Source organism: Petromyzon marinus, chromosome 69, assembly GCF_048934315.1.
Source record: "Petromyzon marinus isolate PM22_M1 ecotype Great Lakes invasive population chromosome 69, UKy_Petmar_22M1.pri1.0, whole genome shotgun sequence".
Taxonomy (NCBI): domain Eukaryota; kingdom Metazoa; phylum Chordata; class Hyperoartia; order Petromyzontiformes; family Petromyzontidae; genus Petromyzon; species Petromyzon marinus.
Genome location: NC_133735.1, coordinates 5,022,452 through 5,043,775, shown reverse-complemented (window position 1 = coordinate 5,043,775; position 21,324 = coordinate 5,022,452). Strand labels below are relative to the sequence as shown.

Sequence of the window (21,324 nt, the reverse complement as noted above, 5' to 3'; positions counted from 1 at the left end):
GTGTAGTGTGTATAGTGTAGTGTGTATAGTGTAGTGTATATAGTGTAGTGTAGTGTATATAGTGTAGTGTGTGTAGTGTAGTGTGTGTAGTGTAGTGTATAGTGTAGTGTGTGTAGTGTATAGTGTAGTATGTGTAGTGTGTAGTGTAGTGTAGTGTGTATAGTGTAGTGTATAGTGTGTATAGTGTAGTGTGTATAGTGTAGTGTATAGTGTAGTGTATAATGTAGTGTGTATAGTGTAATGTGTAGTGTATAATGTAGTGTGTATAGTGTAGTGTGTATAGTGTAGTGTAGTGTGTATAGTGTAGTGTATAGTGTAGTGTGTATAGTGTAGTGTGTATAGTGTAGTGTATAGTGTAGTGTATAGTGTAGTGTATATAGTGTAGTGTATAATGTAGTGTGTATAGTGTAGTGTGTAGTGTATAATGTAGTGTGTATAGTGTAGTGTGTATAGTGTAGTGTGTAGTGTAGTGTGTGTAGTGTAGTGTGTAGTGTAGTGTATAGTGTAGTATAGTGTAGTATAGTGTAGTGTGTGTAGTGTATAGTGTACTGTATAGTGTCTTGTGTGTAGTGTAGTGTATAGTGTGTGTAGTGTAGTGTAAAGTGTCATGTATAGTGTAGTGTAGTGTGTGTAGTATATAGTGTACTGTATAGTATCGTGTGTGTAGTGTAGTGTGTGTAGTGTAGTGTGTATAGTGTAGTGTGTGTAGTGTGTAGCGCAGTGTATAGTGTACTGTATAGTGTTGTGTGTGTAGTGTAGTGTATAGTGTGTGTAGTGTAGTGTGTATAGTGTAGTGTGTAGTGTATAGTCTAGTGTAATGTGTAGTGTGTGTATTGTACAGTGTAGTGTGTAGTGTACTGTGTGTAGTGTGTATAGTGTAGTGTATAGTGTCGTGGGCTTTCCCACCTGATGACGGACGCTGGTGTTGCGCCCGAAACGTCGTGTTTTATTTTATATCCTACCTACAACGTGGTGACTTTACCGAAACAACCAACAAAGCGTATGGATTCCTGCGGTCCCGAATGCTTCAAATCAAGCTTGAGTCAACGTACTCCCTGTCCGTTGTGTGTACTGAAATAGCCGCACCAACGGTAACCCCCACTGGCACGTGGTGGCCTGGATAGGCGTAGGCATTTTAAGAGACGTATTTATTTGACGATTCGCTTCCAAACAGCCGTAAGCCTGCAGCCATCCGAACGGTTCAAATCATTTCTTTTTTCAAAATATAGGTTTTTTTGGGTATTAGATCGCGTTATTTATAAATGTGTCGTAACCCTCCACCACCCGACACGGCCAATCAGCAAAAAAAAAAAGTGTCACGTTGACAAAAGACATAAATAGTTCACTACTTTAGCCCGCCGGTGTGTTGAAGAGTGAATCCACATTTACAGTTTGGATTCAGTCTTCAACACACCGGTGGGCTAAAGTAGTGAACTATTTATGTCTTTTGTCAACGTGACACTTTTTTTTGCTGATTGGCCGTGTCGGGTGGTGGAGGGTTACGACACATTTATAGATAACGCGATCTAACACCCACAAACCTTTATTACGAATAATATTGGTCGCGAAAGCCTGCTACGTGTTAAACATTTCTTTTTGTTACCGAACAGATTCTCTAATTAGTCGTGGCCAGCGGTGACTGGTTTTGCAACAGAATTTCCAGCACTGTCAAAAGCAATCGAGTGTCCCTGTTGGCATTCGAGTCCTTGGGTGTATTCTTTACTCCTCTGGGGTCTTCTTTCAGTCCCGTGCCGATCGTTCGTTCCGTCTGGCCCACGGAGCATTTTCCGCAGGAGCATTTAATCCGGTACACACCCTTCTGCCCACAACTTCGGCAAGTACATCGTCAGTGTCGGATATTGGTTTCCGTGCCTGCTACGTGCCGTGCCAAATCTGACTCAGATGTTTATTTTATTTTTTACACGATTTTCATTAACTCACTCACGTCTGTTGTTGCATCCTCAAGTCTTGTAACTAAATTTTTACCCACTTCCCAATGCGGTATCGACTGTAAACTTGGTATACTTATGTCACACTGATGACAATACTATATGCTATCGTAAAAATAGGAAATATATATTTTTAAACATTACTTTTTTACGTGTTATGTTTCGGCTTGGGTCTGATTGTCCACGCTCGACTGACGTTGGCTGTGATTGGCCACGGTCCCCTTACGTTGTGGCAAGCTTCGGGGCCACTTCCTGGAGTCGTGGAGCACTTCCTTTACTAGTACGGTACATTTCACTAAAGCGTGTTTTTAAGAAAGTTTTATCAACTCATTGGCTTTTTCGGTAAAGTCACGCATGTAGCAATACAATAAAATTTATGTTTAAACAAAATAAAGATAATCATGACGTTTCGATCGCAACGCAAGCGGTCTTCATCGGGTGTCAGGAACAGATCACGGAGGTAAATACGACAAGGGGATGAGAGACGAGAATTTAACAAACCTGAAAACACATTATGTGAAGCACATCCAGTCAGGCCAACAACACAGTTAGACAATTCCTGGCGGTTCCACGGATTTCAGAAGAGTGTTACATTTCGTGTTCAACTTCTGGATTGCACTTACCAGCATTGAGTGAACAAATACGAGGTACAAAGTCAGCAGAAATACATAGACAGGTAAGTGCAATCCAGAGGTTGAACACGAAATGTAACACTCTTCTGAAATCCGTGGGACCGCCAGGAAGTGTCTAACTGTGTTGTTGGCCTGACTGGTTGTGCTTCACAATGTAATGTTTCTTGCGTTTTTTGAATTCTCGTCTCTCATCCCCTTGTCGTATTTACCTCCGTGATCTGTTCTTGGCACCCGATGAAGACCGCTTGCGTTGCGATCGAAACCTCATGATTATCTTTATTTTGTTTAAACATACATTTTATTGTATTGCTACATACGTGACTTTACCGAAAAAGCCAATGAGTAATTTCATGCAGTCACGAAAGCTTTAATTCTTGATTAAAGTTTTATTAAATATTACCGATTTCCAAACATCTGGCCACCTTAGGAGTTACTCCCGCGCAACGTGCGGCATTTTAATAGTTTTAATCGCTTGGTATGTTTCAACGCCCGCGATCTTCGATTTGGTTTTGGCAATCAGTGCGCTGTTGATTTGGGCACCATTATAACCGCTCAGCTGCAGCGCTGCTTTAAAAAATGTCGAATTTCGCTTCTCAAAACTATTGCCATCCGACTTTGACAAGCGTCTTGATGAGACGTTTTTATTTTTGGTTGGGCCATGTTTGTGTTTGTTGTAGTACAGAGTTAGAACGATGGCTTTAATCTAAGTTGTGTTGTTGTTGTTACTCTTTGGTTCTATTGGGTAAAGTCACCACGTAGGTAAAAAATTAAAACAACAAAAATCACGTTTCGGCCACGACACAAGCGGCCTTCATCAGGTGAAGGGACCGGACTGTCTCGAGGACAGCGCTGGAGTGAAACACAGCCAAGCTCTGTCCTGGAGACAGTACGGTCCCTTCACCTGATGAAGGCCGCTTGTGTTGTGGCCGAAACGTCGTGAGAATTTTTTTTTTTTTACCTATGTGACTTTACCGAATAGAACCAAAGAGTATGGATCCTTGCAGTCACGAAAGCTTCAAGTCTAGAAAAGTTACGTGTTATTTATGTAGTTTATTGTAAAAAATTCGGTCACAGTCCCTGTGATCACTGCTACGTTACAATTATGGCTTTAGTTTTTGGTGATTTGGAAGACGTTTTTTTTGGTTTGGACACGTTTGTTTTGTTGTAGTTCGGAGTTAGACTGATGGCCTTAATCTAAGTTTTCTTGTGGTTGTTGTTGTTGTTGTTGTTTGACTTGCATCCCACTTAGTGGTGTACGGTGATTTTTTTCTGGAAGTTTTTTGCTGGTTTTTTTTTTTCCCCCGGATTTTTCTGTTTGCGCGCAGTCACTGTAAGATGGTTTTTCTTGTTCTTGTTTTTTTTCTTGTGTTTGTTGTGGTTGCACCCGATTCAAGAGCCGAGTGGCTCACAGGGCTATCTCCACATGTATATATCAAAGGCAAAGTTGTGATTACGTGCGACTGTTCAAAATGTTTAGCGTACTTCCCGACATGCAACAAACTTGAACTTTGCCATGTGGGTACTTTCCAGACTGTACGCCATGCAAACATTATGAAAATACATCTTCCGTGGTTCTTTCGGTAAAGTCACGTAGAATGAGAATAAAATAATAAATTGATAAAACAACAATAAAATTACACAATAAAATTCTCACGACGTTTCGGCCACAACGCAAGTGGCCTTCTTCAGGTGAAAGGAACAGACCTGTCGGTACGACAGAGCTTCAATGAAGCTCTGTCATTGAAGCTCTCTCGTCCCTACAGGTCTGTTACTTTCACCTGAAGAAGGCCACTTGTGTTGTGGCCGAAACGTCGTGAGAATGTTGTTTTATTTCATTAATTTATTATTTTATTCCCATTCTACGTGGTGGTGACTTTACCGAAAGAACCAAAGAAGATGAATCCTTGCAGTCACGAAAGCTTTAAATCGAAATATACAAATACACTTTTGTAAAAAAATTTAGGGGGGGGGGAGCTCAATAATGCATTTACTTTTTTGCACGGCAAGTAAGCTGTGACGTCACATCTGTCACGTGACCCGCGCACGTGGAAGCGTAACGCATTGTAGTGTAGTGGTGAGCGCGCTGTCTGTGTGTGAGTGTCTGTGTGTCTGTGTGTGTCAGTCGAGCGGCAATATCTTTTCATCGGTTGCGTAACGCTGTGTGGAAGCTTCCTGGTCTGTCGCTCCGCACTAAGCTTCAGGTCTTCTCGGCCACGGTCATTCCCTCCCTTCTCTACGCTTGCGAAACGTGGACCCCCCTAATGGAACATCTTCGCCGGTTAGAAACATTTAGGCTGGCCTGCCTACGATCCATCCTGGGTTTAACCAGACTGGATTGTGTGAGGAGCTCACAAATTTTTGAAAGATCTGGGCAAGGTCCCATTGGTGAGCTCCTCCGGCGGGCAAGGCTGCGATGGCTGGGTCATGTAGCCCGCATGCCCAGCCACCGCATGCCGAAACAGCTTTTGTTCGGCCGGATCGAGGGGGCTAAGCGGGCGCCCCACGGGCTAGAGAAGAGATGGAGTGATGTGGTACAGGAGGACGTGGAGCTGAGTGGACTTGCCGATGACTGGTACCAGCGGTGTCAAGATCGGCCTCTGTGGAGGAGGCTCGTGAAGGACGCTACTGGGCAGTTGGAGGCAGTCGCCCTCCAACAACAACGGAGGGCGGAAGAGCGACGCTCACAACAACGAGCGGAGCGCCGGGTGGCTAAAGCACAGCAGGTTGGCACAGTAGGGGGCACAGGTGGTGCATCAGCCAGTCATCTCAGTCAGTCGACCCGTGGCACCTGGGTCTGCCCCGTGACCTCCTGTCAGCGGGCGTTCGACACTTCACGTGGCCTCAAGGTGCACATAGCCTGGCACAAGCGTCGTGGTGACGTCACCGCCACTTAGTGGCGAATGGCGGTTGTTGTTGTGTGTGTGTGTGTGACTGTGTGTGTCTGTGTGTCTGTGTGTGTCTGTGTGTGTGTGTCTGTGTGTGTGTGACTGTGTGTGTCTGTGTGTCTGTGTGTGTCTGTGTGTGTGTCTGTGTGTGTGTGACTGTGTGTGTGTCTGTGTGTGTGTGTCTGTGTGTGTGTGACTGTGTGTGTCTGTGTGTCTGTGTGTGTGTCTGTGTGTGTGTGACTGTGTGTGTCTGTGTGTCTGTGTGTGTGTCTGTGTGTGTGTGACTGTTTGTGTGTCTGTGTGTGTGTGACTGTGTGTGTCTGTGTGTGTGTCTGTGTGTGTGTGACTGTGTGTATGGGGCCGTCCATAAATGACGCCACGCACCTAGGGGTGGGTGGGGGGTCAGACATTTGTGACGATGTGTGACGTCACGTCAAAATGCGCAACTTTAAATAAATATAGACACAAAACGTTCTACTTAATTAAATAGACTTTTTAATAAATGTTTTCTCCTACAACATCAGAGTGCAGCGCCACATTAAATACGCACTACAATTACAATAGTTTAAAGCATGTTTTATTTTTCTTTTGTGGGTGGGGCAGAGCTTTGTGACGTCATATTTGAGGGGGTGTGACTTTTTGTGACGTCACGTGAGGAGGGGGAGGGGGTTAAAAGTCGCGTGACGTCATTTAGGAACCGCCTCTGTCTTGTACCGGATCGAGTCGCCCACCTCATTCATGGTCCAGGGCGCCCCACGCGCGTCAAAAGGTCGCCGGAGACACGGAGACACGAGGTGAGACTCGGAGTGAGACACAGAGACAGACACAGAGACACGGAGACACGGGGACACGAGGTGAGACACGGAGACACTGAGACACAGAGAGAGACAGAGAGAGACACGGGGTGAGACACGGGGTGAGACACGGGGTGAGACACGGGGTGAGACACGGGGTGAGACACGGGGTGAGACACGGGGTGAGACACGGGGTGAGACACGGGGTGAGACACGGGGTGAGACACAGCGACACGGGGTGAGACACGGGGTGAGACACAGAGAGAGACACAGAGACACGGAGACACGGGGACACGAGGTGAGACACGGAGACACTGAGACACAGAGAGAGACAGAGAGAGACACGGGGTGAGACACGGGGTGAGACACAGAGACACGGAGACACGGGGACACGAGGTGAGACACGGAGACACTGAGACACAGAGAGAGACAGAGAGAGACACGGGGTGAGACACGGGGTGAGACACAGAGACACGGAGACACGGGGACACGAGGTGAGACACGGAGACACTGAGACACAGAGAGAGACAGAGAGAGACACAGAGACACGGGGTGAGACACGGGGTGAGACACGGGGTGAGACACGGGGTGAGACACAGAGACACGGAGACACGGGGATACGAGGTGAGACACGGAGACACTGAGACACAGAGAGAGACAGAGAGAGACACAGAGACACGGGGTGAGACACGGGGTGAGACACGGGGTGAGACACGGGGTGAGACACGGGGTGAGACACGGGGTGAGCCACGGGGTGAGACACAGCGACACGGGGTGAGACACGGGGTGAGACACAGCGACACGGGGTGAGACACGGGGTGAGACACAGAGAGAGACACAGAGACACGGAGACACGGGGACACGAGGTGAGACACGGAGACACTGAGACACAGAGAGAGACAGAGAGAGACACGGGGTGAGACACGGGGTGAGACACAGAGACACGGAGACACGGGGACACGAGGTGAGACACGGAGACACTGAGACACAGAGAGAGACAGAGAGAGACACGGGGTGAGACACGGGGTGAGACACAGAGACACGGAGACACGGGGACACGAGGTGAGACACGGAGACACTGAGACACAGAGAGAGACAGAGAGAGACACAGAGACACGGGGTGAGACACGGGGTGAGACACGGGGTGAGACACAGAGACACGGAGACACGGGGATACGAGGTGAGACACGGAGACACTGAGACACAGAGAGAGACAGAGAGACACAGAGACACGGGGTGAGACAGGGAGACAGAGAGAGACAGAGAGACACACAGAGACACGGGGTGAGACACAGAGAAAGACACAGAGACACGGAGACACGGAGACACGAGGTGAGACACGGAGACACGAGGTGAGACACGGAGACACTGAGACACAGAGAGAGACAGAGAGAGACACGGGGTGAGACACGGGGTGAGACAGAGAGAGACACAGAGACACGGAGACACGGGGACACGAGGTGAGACACGGAGACACTGAGACACAGAGAGAGACACAGAGAGAGACACAGAGAGAGACAGAGACACGGGGTGAGACAGGGAGACACAGAGAGAGACAGAGAGAGACACAGAGACACGGGGTGAGACACGGGGTGAGACACAGAGAGAGACACAGAGACACGAGGTGAGACACGGAGTGAGACACGGAGTGAGAAACAGCGACACGGAGACACGGGGTGAGACACGGGGTGAGACCCAGAGAGAGACACGGAGAGAGACACGGGGTGAGACGCGGGGTGAGACACGGGGTGAGACACGGAGACAGGGGGTGAGACACAGACACGGAGACACGGGGTGAGACACAGAGACACGGAGAGAGACACAGAGACACGGGGTGAGACAGAGACACTGGGTGAGACACAGAGACACGGAGACACGGGGTGAGACACGGGGTGAGACAGAGACACGGGGTGAGACACAGAGACACGGGGTGAGACAGAGACACGGGGTGAGACACAGAGACACAGAGACACGGGGTGAGACACAGAGACACAGAGACACGGGGTGAGACACAGAGACACGGAGACACGGGGTGAGACACAGAGACACGAGGTGAGACACAGACACGGGGTGAGACACAGAGACACGGACAGAGACACAGAGACACGGGGTGAGACAGAGACACGGGGTGAGACACAGAGACACGGGGTGAGACACAGAGACACGGAGACACGGAGAGAGACACAGACACAGAGACACGGGGTGAGACACAGAGACACGGGGTGAGACAGAGACACGGGGTGAGACACAGAGACACGGGGTCAGACACAGAGACACGGAGAGAGACACAGAGACACGGGGTGAGACAGAGACACGGGGTGAGACACAGAGACACAGAGACACGGGGTGAGACAGAGACACGGGGTGAGACACAGAGACACGGGGTGAGACAGAGACACGGGGTGAGACACAGAGACACGGAGACACGGGGTGAGACACAGAGACACGGGGTGAGACACAGAGACACGGAGAGAGACACAGAGACACGGGGTGAGACAGAGACACGGGGTGAGACACAGAGACACGGAGACACGGGGTGAGACACAGAGACACGGGGTGAGACAGAGACACAGGGTGAGACACGGAGACACGAGGTGAGACACGAAGACACAGAGACACGAAGACACAGAGAGAGACACAGAGACACGGGGTGAGACAGACACGGGGTGAGACACAGAGACACAGAGACACGGGGTGAGACACAGATACACGGAGACACGGGGTGAGACACAGAGACACGGGGTGAGACAGACACGGGGTGAGACACAGCGACACGGGGTGAGACACAGAGACACGGGGTGAGACAGAGACACGGGGTGAGACACAGAGACACGGGGTGAGACACAGAGACACGGGGTGAGACACAGAGACACGGGGTGAGACACAGAGACACGGGGTGAGACACGGAGAGAGACACAGAGACACGGGGTGAGACACAGAGACACAGGGTGAGACAGAGACACAGGGTGAGACACGGAGACACGAGGTGAGACAGGAAGACACAGAGACACGAAGACACAGAGAGAGACACAGAGACACGGAGAGAGACACGGAGAGACAGGTTGGGAGACACAGCGGGGAGGTGTCTGGGTGAGTGATGGTGGTGAGTGATGGTGGTGAGTGACGGTGGTGAGTGTGAGTGAGTGATGGTGGTGAGTGTGAGTGGGTGATGGTGGTGAGTGACGGTGGTGAGTGTGAGTGAGTGATGGTGGTGAGTGTGAGTGATGGTGGTGAGTGTGAGTGAGTGATGGTGGTGAGTGTGGGTGATGGTGGTGAGTGTAGGTGATGGTGGTGAGTGTGGGTGATGGTGGTGAGTGTGAGTGAGTGATGGTGGTGAGTGTGAGTGATGGTGGTGAGTGAGAGTGGGTGATGGTGGTGAGTGTGAGTGAGTGATGGTGGTGAGTGTGAGTGAGTGATGGTGGTGAGTGTGAGTGAGTGATGGTGGTGAGTGTGAGTGAGTGATGGTGGTGAGTGTGAGTGATGGTGGTGAGTGTGAGTGATGGTGGTGAGTGTGAGTGGGTGATGGTGGTGAGTGTGAGTGAGTGGTGGTGGTGAGTGTGAGTGAGTGATGGTGGTGAGTGTGAATGAGTGATGGTGGTGTGAGTGTGGATGACGGTGGTGAGGGTGAGTGAGTGATGGTGGTGAGTGTGAGTGAGTGATGGTGGTGAGTGTGAGTGAGTGAGTGATGGTGGTGAGTGTGAGTGATGGTGGTGAGTGTGAGTGATGGTGGTGAGTGTGAGTGGGTGATGGTGGTGAGTGTGAGTGAGTGGTGGTGGTGAGTGTGAGTGAGTGATGGTGGTGAGTGTGAGTGAGTGATGGTAGTGAGTGTGAGTGATGGTGGTGAGTGTGAATGAGTGATGGTGGTGTGAGTGTGGATGACGGTGGTGAGGGTGAGTGAGTGATGGTGGTGAGTGTGAGTGAGTGATGGTGGTGAGTGTGAGTGAGTGAGTGATGGTGGTGAGTGTGAGTGATGGTGGTGAGTGTGAGTGGGTGATGGTGGTGAGTGTGAGTGAGTGGTGGTGGTGAGTGTGAGTGAGTGATGGTGGTGAGTGTGAGTGAGTGATGGTGGTGAGTGTGAGTGAGTGATGGTGGTGAGTGTGAGTGAGTGGTGGTGGTGAGTGTGAGTGAGTGATGGTGGTGAGTGTGAGTGAGTGATGGTGGTGAGTGTGAGTGAGTGATGGTGGTGAGTGTGAGTGTGGGTTATGGTGGTGAGTGTGAGTGAGTGACGGTGGTGAGTGATGGTGGTGAGTGTGATTGAGTGACGGTGGTGAGTGTGAGTGGGTGATGGTGGTGAGTGTGGGTGAGTGATGGTGGTGAGTGTGGGTGGTGAGTGTGAGTGAGTGAGTGATGGTGGTGAGTGTGAGTGAGTGACGGTGGTGAGTGAGTGTGAGTGAGTGACGGTGGTGAGTGTGAGTGAGTGACGGTGGTGAGTGTGAGTGAGTGACGGTGGTGAGTGTGAGTGAGTGACGGTGGTGAGTGTGAGTGAGTGAGTGATGGTGGTGAATGTGAGTGAGTGATGGTGGTGAGTGTGAGTGAGTGATGGTGGTGAGTGTGAGTGAGTGAGTGATGGTGGTGAGTGTGAGTGGGTGATGGTGGTAAGTGTGAGTGAGTGATGGTGGTGAGTGTGAGTGAGTGGTGGTGGTGAGTGTGAGTGAGTGATGGTGGTGAGTGTGAGTGAGTGATGGTGGTGAGTGTGAGTGAGTGATGGTGGTGAGTGTGAGTGAGTGGTGGTGGTGAGTGTGAGTGAGTGATGGTGGTGAGTGTGAGTGAGTGATGGTGGTGAGTGTGAGTGAGTGATGGTGGTGAGTGTGAGTGTGGGTTATGGTGGTGAGTGTGAGTGAGTGACGGTGGTGAGTGATGGTGGTGAGTGTGATTGAGTGACGGTGGTGAGTGTGAGTGGGTGATGGTGGTGAGTGTGGGTGAGTGATGGTGGTGAGTGTGGGTGGTGAGTGTGAGTGAGTGAGTGAGTGATGGTGGTGAGTGTGAGTGAGTGACGGTGGTGAGTGAGTGTGAGTGAGTGACGGTGGTGAGTGTGAGTGAGTGACGGTGGTGAGTGTGAGTGAGTGACGGTGGTGAGTGTGAGTGAGTGACGGTGGTGAGTGTGAGTGAGTGAGTGATGGTGGTGAATGTGAGTGAGTGATGGTGGTGAGTGTGAGTGAGTGATGGTGGTGAGTGTGAGTGAGTGAGTGATGGTGGTGAGTGTGAGTGAGTGATGGTGGTGAGTGTGAGTTACGGTGGTGAGTGTGAGTGAGTGACGGTGGTGAGTGACGGTGGTGAGTGTTAATTATTAATGAGGTGTGGGCCTCACGTGGAGCGACGTCATGCGCGGGACGGACACAGACATTTCCCGGTGATTCTGCTCGACAGGCGACCTTGGCCGTGGTGAGCTGGTGAGCTGGTGGGCTGGTGAGCTGGTGAGCTGGTGAGCTGGTGAGCTGGTGAGCTGGTGGGCTGGTGGGCTGGTGAGCTGGTGAGCTGGTGAGCTGGTGAGCTGGTGAGCTGGTGGGCTGGTGAGCTGGTGGGCTGGTGAGCTGGTGAGCTGGTGAGCTGGTGGGCTGGTTAGCTGGTGAGCTGGTGAGCTGGTGAGCTGGTGGGCTGGTGAGCTGGTGGGTTGGTGAGCTGGTGGGCTGGTGAGCTGGTGAGCTGGTGAGCTGGTGAGCTGGTGGGCTGGTGAGCTGGTGGGCTGGTTAGCTGGTGAGCTGGTGAGCTGGTGGGCTGGTTAGCTGGTGAGCTGGTGGGCTGGTGAGCTGGTTAGCTGGTGAGCTGGTGGGCTGGTGAGCTGGTTAGCTGGTGAGCTGGTGAGCTGGTGGGCTGGTGAGCTGGTGGGCTGGTGAGCTGGTGAGCTGGTGGGCTGGTGAGCTGGTGGGCTGGTGAGCTGGTGGACTGGTGAGCTGGTGAGCTGGTGGGCTGGTGGGCTGGTGAGCTGGTGAGCTGGTGAGCTGGTGAGCTGGTGGGCTGGTGAGCTGGTGGGCTGGTGGGCTGGTGAGCTGGTGAGCTGGTGGGCTGGTGGGCTGGTGAGCTGGTGGGCTGGTGGGCTGGTGAGCTGGTGAGCTGGTGGGCTGGTGGGCTGGTGGGCTGGTGAGCTGGTGAGCTGGTGAGCTGGTGGGCTGGTGGGCTGGTGGGCTGGTGAGCTGGTGGGCTGGTGAGCTGGTGAGCTGGTGGGCTGGTGGGCTGGTGAGCTGGTGGGCTGGTGGGCTGGTGAGCTGGTGAGCTGGTGGGCTGGTGAGCTGGTGAGCTGGTGGGCTGGTGAGCTGGTGAGCTGGTGGGCTGGTGGGCTGGTGGGCTGGTGAGCTGGTGAGCTGGTGGGCTGGTGGGCTGGTGGGCTGGTGGGTTGGTGAGCTGGTGAGCTGGTGAGCTGGTGGGCTGGTGGGCTGGTGAGCTGGTGAGCTGGTGGGCTGGTGAGCTGGTGAGCGATGGTGCTGCGGGTGGACGAGATGATGGAGGTGGTGTCGACGCTGGCTCGCCAGCGCGGGGTGCAAGTGGCGCTTAGCCAGGCCGGCAAGGGCGCCATCGTCACGGGCGGCATCGCTCTGCTGGGAGGACTCATCGCCGGTCCCGTGGGCATCGCCGCCGGTCAGTCGCTCAATCACCCACTCACTCACTCAGTTACTCACTCAGTCACCCACTCACCCACTCACTCACTCACCCACTCACCCACTCACTCACTCACCCACTCACTCACTCACCCACTCAGTCACTCACCCACTCAGTCACTCAATCACCCACTCAGTCACTCAATCACTCACCCACTCACTCACCCACTCACCCACTCACTCACTCACTTACTCAATCACTCACTCACTCAGTTACTCACTTACTTACTCACCCAGTTACTCACTCAGTCACCCACTCACTCACTTACTTACTCACCCAGTTACTCACCTACTCACTCACTCAGTCACTCAATCACTCACCCACTCACTCACCCACTCACTCAGTCACTCACCCACTCACCCACTCACCCACTTACTCACCCACCCACCCACCCACTCACCCACTCACTCACCCACCCACCCACCCACTCACCCACCCACCGACCCACTCACCCACCCACCCACTCACTTACCCACTCACCCACTCACCCACCCACTCACTCACTCACCCACCCACTCACTCACCCACCCACTCACTCACCCACTCACTCACCCACTCACCCACTCACTCACCCACCCACCCAACCACCCACCCACCCACTCACTCACCCACCCACCCACTCACCCACTCACCCACCCACTCACTCACCCACTCACCCACCCACTCACTCACCCACTCACCCACCCACCCACTCACTCACCCACCCACCCACTCACCCACTCACTCACTCACCCACCCACTCACCCACTCACCACCCACCCACCCACTCACCCACTCACTCACTCACCCACCCACTCACCCACTCACCCATCCACTCACCCACTCACCCACACACTCACCCACTCACCCACCCACCCACCCACTCACCCACCCACTCACTCACCCACTCACTCACTCACCCACCCACCCACCCACTCACCCACCCACTCACCCATCCACCCACCCACCCATCCACTCACCCACTCACTCACCCACCCACCCACTCACCCACCCACCCACCCATCCACTCACCCACTCACTCACCCACTCACTCACTCACCCACCCACCCACTCACCCACTCACCCACCCACCCACTCACTCACTCACCCACCCACCCACCCAACCACCCACCCACCCACTCACTCACCCACCCACCCACCCACTCACTCACTCACCCACCCACTCACTCACCCACCCACCCACTCATCCACCCACTCACCCACTCACTCACTCACCCACCCACCCACTCACCCACCCACTCACCCACTCACCCACTCACTCACTCACTCACCCACTCACCCACTCACCCACCCACTCACCCACCCACTCACCCATCCACCCACCCACCCATCCACTCACCCACTCACTCACCCACCCACCCACCCACTCACCCACTCACCCACCCACTCACCCACTCACCCTCCCACTCACTCACTCACCCACTCACTCACCCATCCACTCACCCACTCACCCACCCACCCACTCACTCACTCACCCACCCAATCACCCACTCACTCACTCACCCACTCACCCACCCACTCACCCATCCACCCACCCACCCACTCACCCACACACTCACTCACCCACCCACTCACCCACCCACCCACCCGCCCTCCCACCCCCGCCCGCCAGGTGGCGCTCTGGGCGGCCTGGTGGGCATGGCGGTGACCCGCGGGACCTTCCGCCCGCTGCACGAGGTCCTGGCCGAGCTCCCCGAGCCGGAGCGCCGGCGGCTCGCCGAGGCGGCGGCCGGCGCCGTGGGCGGCCTGGAGTGGAGCGACGCGGCACAGCTGCTAGCGCTGCTCGCCGCCACGGGCACCACCGGAGACCTTGGGGCCGCCGTGTTGGGCGCCGTGCTGGAGCAGCTGACGGGGCGGCTCGGGGCCCAGGTGGAGAGCTACCCGGACTGACGGGGGCGGGCAGGGGTGGACGTCGGGGGGACGTCGGGAGGACGTCGGGGGCGGACGTTGGGGGGACGTCGGGGGGACGTCGGGCGGGTGAATGTCGTCGTCGCTGGAGCAGGCTGCTAGGACGAGGGTCTGGAGATTGGTGGAGAGCCATTGCTGCTGTGTGGTGGTGGTGGTGGTCGTGGTGGTCGTGGTGGTGGTGGTGGTCGTGGTGGTGGTAGTGGTGGTGGTGGTAGTGGTGGTGGTATTGGTTGTAGTGGTGGTGGTAGTGGTGGTAGTAGTGGTGGTGGTGGTAGTAGTGGTGGTGGAGGTGGTGGTAGTGGTAGTGGTGGTAGTGGTGGTGGTAGTAGTGGTGGTGGTGGTAGTGGTGGTGGTAGTAGTGGTGGTGGAGGTGGTAGTGGTGGTAATGGTGGTGGTAGTGGTGGTGGAGGTGGTGGTAGGGGTGGTGGTGGTAGTGGTGGTGGTGGTAGTGGTGGTGGTCATGGTGGTGGTAGTGGTGGTAGTGGTGGTGGTAGTAGTGGTGGTGGTAGTGGTGGTGGTAGTAGTGGTGGTGGTGGTAGTGGTGGTAGTGGTGGTGGTGGTAGTGGTGGTGGTAGTAGTGGTAGTAGTGGTGGTGGTAGTGGTGGTAGTGGTGGTGGTAGTAGTGGTGGTGGAGGTGGTAGTGGTGGTAATGGTGGTGGTAGTAGTGGTGGTAGTGGTGGTGGAGGTGGTGGTAGGGGTGGTGGTGGTAGTGGTGGTGGTGGTAGTGGTGGTGGTAGTAGTGGTGGTAATGGTGGTGGTGGTAGTGGTGGTGGTAGTGGTGGTGGTAGTAGTGGTGGTAGTGGTGGTGGTCATGGTGGTGGTAGTGGTGGTAGTGGTGGTGGTAGTAGTGGTGGTGGTAGTGGTGGTGGTAGTAGTGGTGGTGGTGGTAGTGGTGGTAGTGGTGGTGGTGGTAGTGGTGGTGGTAGTAGTGGTAGTAGTGGTGTTGGTAGTGGTAGTGGTGGTGGTAGTAGTAGTGGTAGTGGTGGTAGTGGTGGTAGTGGTGGTGGTAGTGGTAGTAGTAGTGGTAGTAGTGGTGGTAGTGGTGGTGGTAGTGGTAGTAGTGGTAGTGGTGGTGGTAGTGGTAGTGGTGGTGGTAGTGGTGGTGGTAGTAGTGGTAGTGGTGGTGGTAGTAGTGGTGGTGGTAGTGGTGGTGGTGGTAGTGGTAGTGGTGGTGGTAGTGGTGGTAGTAGTGGTGGTAGTGGTAGTAGTAGTGGTAGTAGTGGTGGTGGTGGTAGTGGTGGTAGTAGTGGTGGTAGTGGTAGTAGTGGTGGTAGTGGTAGTAGTGGTGGTAGTGGTGGTGGTAGTGGTGGTGGTAGTAGTGGTAGTAGTGGTGGTAGTGGTGGTGGTAGTAGTAGTGGTGGTGTTTTCCTGTTATGCCCGCCCGCCCGCTCGCTCGCCCAATCACCCGCTCGCGCTGTGTATCACACAGCGCGCCTTAGTGAGGGTAGCCTTGTGCCAGCCACACAGGGACAGCTGCCGCTGGGGGTGCCCCTAGGCTAGTCCACACTCAGCAACAGCAGCAACAGCAGCCGCCATAGCTACCCCTCACTGTGAAACTACTGCAGGCTGTCTCTATGATAGTACAGCAGCAGCTACCCCTCACTGTGAAACTACTGCAGGTTCTCTGTGATGTACAGCAGCAACCATCGCCACCCCTCACTGTGAAACTACTGCAGGCTATCTCTGTGATGTACAGCAACAACAGCAATCGCCACCCCTCACTGTGAAGCTACTGCAGGCTGTGTCTGTGATGTACAGCAGCAACAACAGCCATCGCTACCCCTCACTGTGAAACTACTGCAGGCTATCTCTGTGATGTACAGCAACAACAGCAATTATCCCTACCCCTACTGGCAGCAGACTGATGCACAGGGACAGCTGCCACTGGGCGTGCCCCTGATGCTGCTAACGATGATGATGCTGCTAACGATGATGATGCTGCTGATGATGATGCTGCTGATGATGATTGCCATTGCTCAGAGGGTGCTGTCGTGACTGCAGCAGTGAGCGTGCGCATGTGTGCGCGTGTGAGAGCTCCTCCGGCGGGCAAGGCTGCGATGGCTGGGTCATGTAGCCCGCATACCCAGCCGCCGCATGCCCAAACAGCTTTTGTTCGGCCGGATCGAGGGGGCTAAACGGGCGCGGCACGGGCTAGAGAAGAGATGGAGTGATGTGGTACAGGAGGACGTGGAGCTGAGTGGACTTGCCGATGACCGGTACCAGCGGTGTCAAGATCGGCCTCCGTGGAGGAGGCTCGTGAAGGACGCTACTGGGCACTTGGAGGCAGTCGCCCTCCAACAGCAACGGAGGGCGGAGGAGCGACGCTCACAACAACGAGCGGAGCGCCGGGTGGCTAAATCACAGCAGGTTGGCACAGTAGGGGGCACAGGTGGTGCATCGGCCAGTCATCTCAGTCAGTCGACCCGTGGCACCTGCTGGGTCTGCCCCGTGACCTCCTGCCAGCGGGCGTTCGACACTTCACGTGGCCTTAACGTGCACCTAGCCTGGCACAAGCGTCGTGGTGACGTCACCGTCACTTAGTGGCGAATGGCGGTTGTTGTGTGAGTTAATGTATCTCTATGGGTCTCTATGAGTCGATGTATCTCTATGGGTCTGTGGGTCTCTTAAGTCCACTCACCCATCCACCCACTCAAACCACTCACCCACCCACTCAGCCACCCACTCTCCCACTCACCCGCTCACCCACCCACTCACCCACCCACTCGCTCACTCACCCACTCACTCACGTACCCACTCACTCACTCACCCACTCACTCACGTACCCACTCACTCACCCGCTCACCCACTCACTCACGTACCCACTCACTCACTCACCCACTCACTCACCCGCTCACTCTCCCACTCAGCCAGCCACCCACTCACTCTCCCACTCAGCCACTCACGTACCCACTCACTCACTCTCCCACTCATCCACTCACCCACCCACTCACGCTCTCCCACTCATCTACTCACCCACCCATCCACTCACCCACCCATCCACTCACCCACTCACTCGACCACCCACCCACCAACTCCACCACCCACTCACCCACTCACCAACTCGACCACCCACTCACCCACCCACCAACTCGACCACCCACCAACTCGCCCACCCACCGACTCACCGGTTAACCGGTCCGGAGGCCTTTGAACGTCGTCGCGAGGTTTGACACGCAACGTTTGCAGCAGAGCACGGTGTGAAGGTTTGGTTTTGATTAAATAAATATATAAATACAGTTCCCCCTCCCCCAGTACACGCGTTAGTGCAGTGTGTGTATAGTGTAGTGTGTGTAGTGTGTGTATAGTGTAGTGTGTGTAGTGTATGTAGCGTGTGTATAGTATAGTGTATGTAGTGTGTGTATAGTATAGTGTGTGTATAGTGTAGTGTGTGTAGCGTAGTGTGTGCAGTGTAGTGTGTGTATTGTGTGTAGTGTATAGTGCAGTGTGTGTAGTGTAGTGTAGTAGGTATAGTGTAGTAGGTATAGTGTAGTGTGTAGTATAGTGTGTAGTGTATTGTGTATAGTATAGCATAGTGTGTGCAGTGTAGTTAGTGTAGTATAGTGTGTAGTGTAGTGTGTATAGTGTAGTGTATAGTGTAGTGGGGGAGCAGTGTGGTAGGCTCTAAACGAAACGTGTGGACGGACATTCGATCAATTGTAGCGGAATTAATGCACAGGCTGGGAAGACGAGCGAGTGGCTTTGTAGTTTGGCGGTGGACCAAGTAACTCACAAAGTCACCACGGCCACTGTGCCAGGCTAGGTACACGTTGAGGCCGTCACGTTGAAGCCGTCACGTGAAACGTCGAACGCCCCCGCTGGCAGGTCGACTGAGATGAGTGGCTGATGCACCACCTGTGCCCCCTATTGTGCCAACCTGCTGTGCTTTAGCCACCCGGCGCTCAGCTCGTTGTTGTGAGCGTCGCTCCTCTGCCACCCTCCATTGTTGTTGTTGGAGGGCGACTGCCTCCAACTGCCCAGTAGCGTCCTTCACGAGCCTCCTCCACAGAGGGCCGATCTTGACACCGCTGGTACCGGTCATCGGCAAGTCCACTCAGCTCCACATTCCTCCTGTACCGCATCAGCTCCATCTCTTCTCTAGCCCGTGTCGTGCCCGTTTAGGCCCAGCTGCCCCAGTAGCAGCAGCAGCAGCATCAGCGACCTTCACGAGCCTCCCCCCCCCTACCACAGAGGGCCGATCTTGACACCGCTGGTACCGGTCATCGGCAAGTCCACTCAGCCCCACGCCGACGGGTTGGAAACGACGGAGACACGAGAGGCGAGGGTACAGGGAGGGGGTCTAAGGCGACGAGGTTGTGGGCCGAGGTGACGGTGACGGTGGGGGTGGGTTATGGAAGGGTTTGATGGCGAGGGAGGTGTAGCGACATTCCGAGACCGAACGGGGCGCCTCCTGGCAGGCTGACTACGCGAGGGGAGAGGTCCGGAGCGAAAGCCGAGAAAGTCCAAAGAATGTTTGGGTGTCGTCGTCGTCGTCGTCGGAGAAGCTGGCTCGGAGGAGAAGCTAAATGAGGAGGATGAGCGCTTCGTGAGGGGAGATGTAGACAAGAAGGGGCCGCCCCCGCCCCCCCGGGTGAAACACCGGCGCTGCGACGGGTCAAGGAGGCGGTGATACGAAAGGGAGCCCCCCCACGAGGGCGAACGTGAAGAGAGATGGCAATCGGAGGCAGGCGAATTGGAGAGAGTGAAGGGCGGTAACGAGAGGGGGTCGGTTTCTGTGGAGCGGGGCGGGGCGGGGGGCGGGGGGTGGGGGAAACCAGACTGGGGTAGAGTGGGGGAGGGGTAGAGGGAGCACGTGCGGATGGAGCCGCCGAGGCGCTCGGAGAAGGGTCGCGGGGCGACGCGGTACGACAGAAACGGCCCGAGCCGGTCGAGGAGTTTGGGAGAGGTAAGCGGGGGACCGCGAGCGGACACACGGCGGCTGCTGCGTGCCGGCAGGGCGGAGGAACCGGGGCAAGGGTCACGGAAGACCTCGCCGGGAGGCCCCCTGGCTACCCTCTGGTGGGCTCTAGAAGGGAGGCGCGGCCTAGGGCGGAGCCAGGCCGCGCCGAGTAGAACAAAAGCAGCGGAGAGCGGGAGCTCCGGGCTGCCGCTCCTGGGAGCGGACTCGCCTCGTCTTCGCTGCCCGGCAATTGCGCGGCCGGACAGTCGTTGGCTGTCTGGGTCGACGCCGTCGGTGCAATGCGGTCAGGTTCGTGTCTAGGCCGGGGGCTGTACGGCAGCGTGGTCGAGGAGGCCGGAGTTGGTGTAGCGGGAAGAAAGAGAGACGGCGCCTCCTGCAACCTCGTCTCCGAGCGAGTGTGCACGCCACACACACACACACACGCACCGAGGACGCTACACAAAGATGAGGTCGACCGTGCTGCCAGAGTGAGTAGGGGTGGGGTGGGGGGTAGCAGCCTCACGATCCGATACCAATGTAGTGACATAATGGGTCACTGGCGCCTAGTGCCATCTACCGACATAGAGAGGAACAGTGGGTATCAGAGCCCTGCCAGCAGAGCATATGATGATGTCATTGAAGAGGTCTCTGGGGCTGGCAGAGGAGGGGGCTATTGAGGACGTGGTAGCCTGATGGGCCGGCAGGGGGCACGTGGTGGGATGTAGGCCAGAGGTGACGGAGGGGACACGTGTTGTGGGGCCCAGAACCTTCTAGTGAGTTCCAGAAGGGGGCGTGGCCGTGGGCGGAGCCAGGCAGGGGACACGCGGAAGGCAATCCAGAACCTTCTAGTGAGTTCCAGAAGGGGGCGTGGCCGAGGGCGGAGCCAGGCAGGGGACACACGGAAGGCAATCCAGAACCTTCTAGTGAGTTCCAGAAGGGGGCGTGGCCAAGGGCGGGGCCACGCTGAGGGGCATAAAAGGGAGGTCCCAGGGCTGCATCGGGGCTGTCTGCTGGAATGGAACCCGCCGTGCTGCGTCTTCTCCTCGGTCTCCGTGCTCGGCATCGTCGGTGAGGCGGTGTGCCGACGGACCTGACCCGTTTATGCCGTTACCCCGTTGTGGGCACGTTCACACAGTTACCCCGTTGTGGTCGTAGAATAGTGAACGTGTTACCTCCTGAATCGGTGTGTCTCTCAAGTGAACCCACTACATGAAGATTGTGTCTCTCAAGTGAACCCACTACATGAAGATGAGGGTGACGCCAAAGTGAGTGGGGGGGGGTGGGGGGGGGGCGAGGGAAAGAGACGAAAGAGTTGCCGAGGGGAAGGAGGGGGGTCGAGTCGACGGAGGGAAGACCACAGTCCAGATTTAAATCACCTAGAAGAATGAAGGTGGAGCGGGAGGGCGGTGTGGAAAGAAGACAGTCTGGGTGGTCGAGGGGGGGGGGGGGGACGTGCCGGGTAAGGATAATTGGGGTTCAAAGGACGGGATGGAGGGCAGTGTAGGCTCAGGGATCCAGGATGGAAGAGGGAGCGAGCCCTATGCCTCGGCCCAGTGCCCACCCGGCCAGGGGTGTGGGAAGAGGGCGGAGGACGATGTAAGGGTGACGGCGGTGGCGATCCCAGGTGATGGCGAGGGCGGTGAGTTGAAGGGAGAGAAAAGCATC

At 55.2% G+C, this 21,324-nt stretch overlaps 1 protein-coding gene across 1 annotated transcript; it reads left to right on the top strand.

The window, feature by feature from the left end:
• Positions 1-6,150: 6,150 nt before the first annotated feature.
• Positions 6,151-18,001, top strand: C69H19orf12 (chromosome 69 C19orf12 homolog). The gene is made up of 3 exons (XM_032945166.2): positions 6,151-6,260; positions 11,628-12,833; positions 14,467-18,001. The coding sequence occupies exons 2-3, from the start codon at positions 12,674-12,676 to the stop codon at positions 14,742-14,744; spliced, it is 438 nt and encodes a 145-aa protein (XP_032801057.2). The 5' UTR covers positions 6,151-6,260; positions 11,628-12,673; the 3' UTR covers positions 14,745-18,001.
• The last annotated feature ends 3,323 nt before the right edge of the window (positions 18,002-21,324 follow it).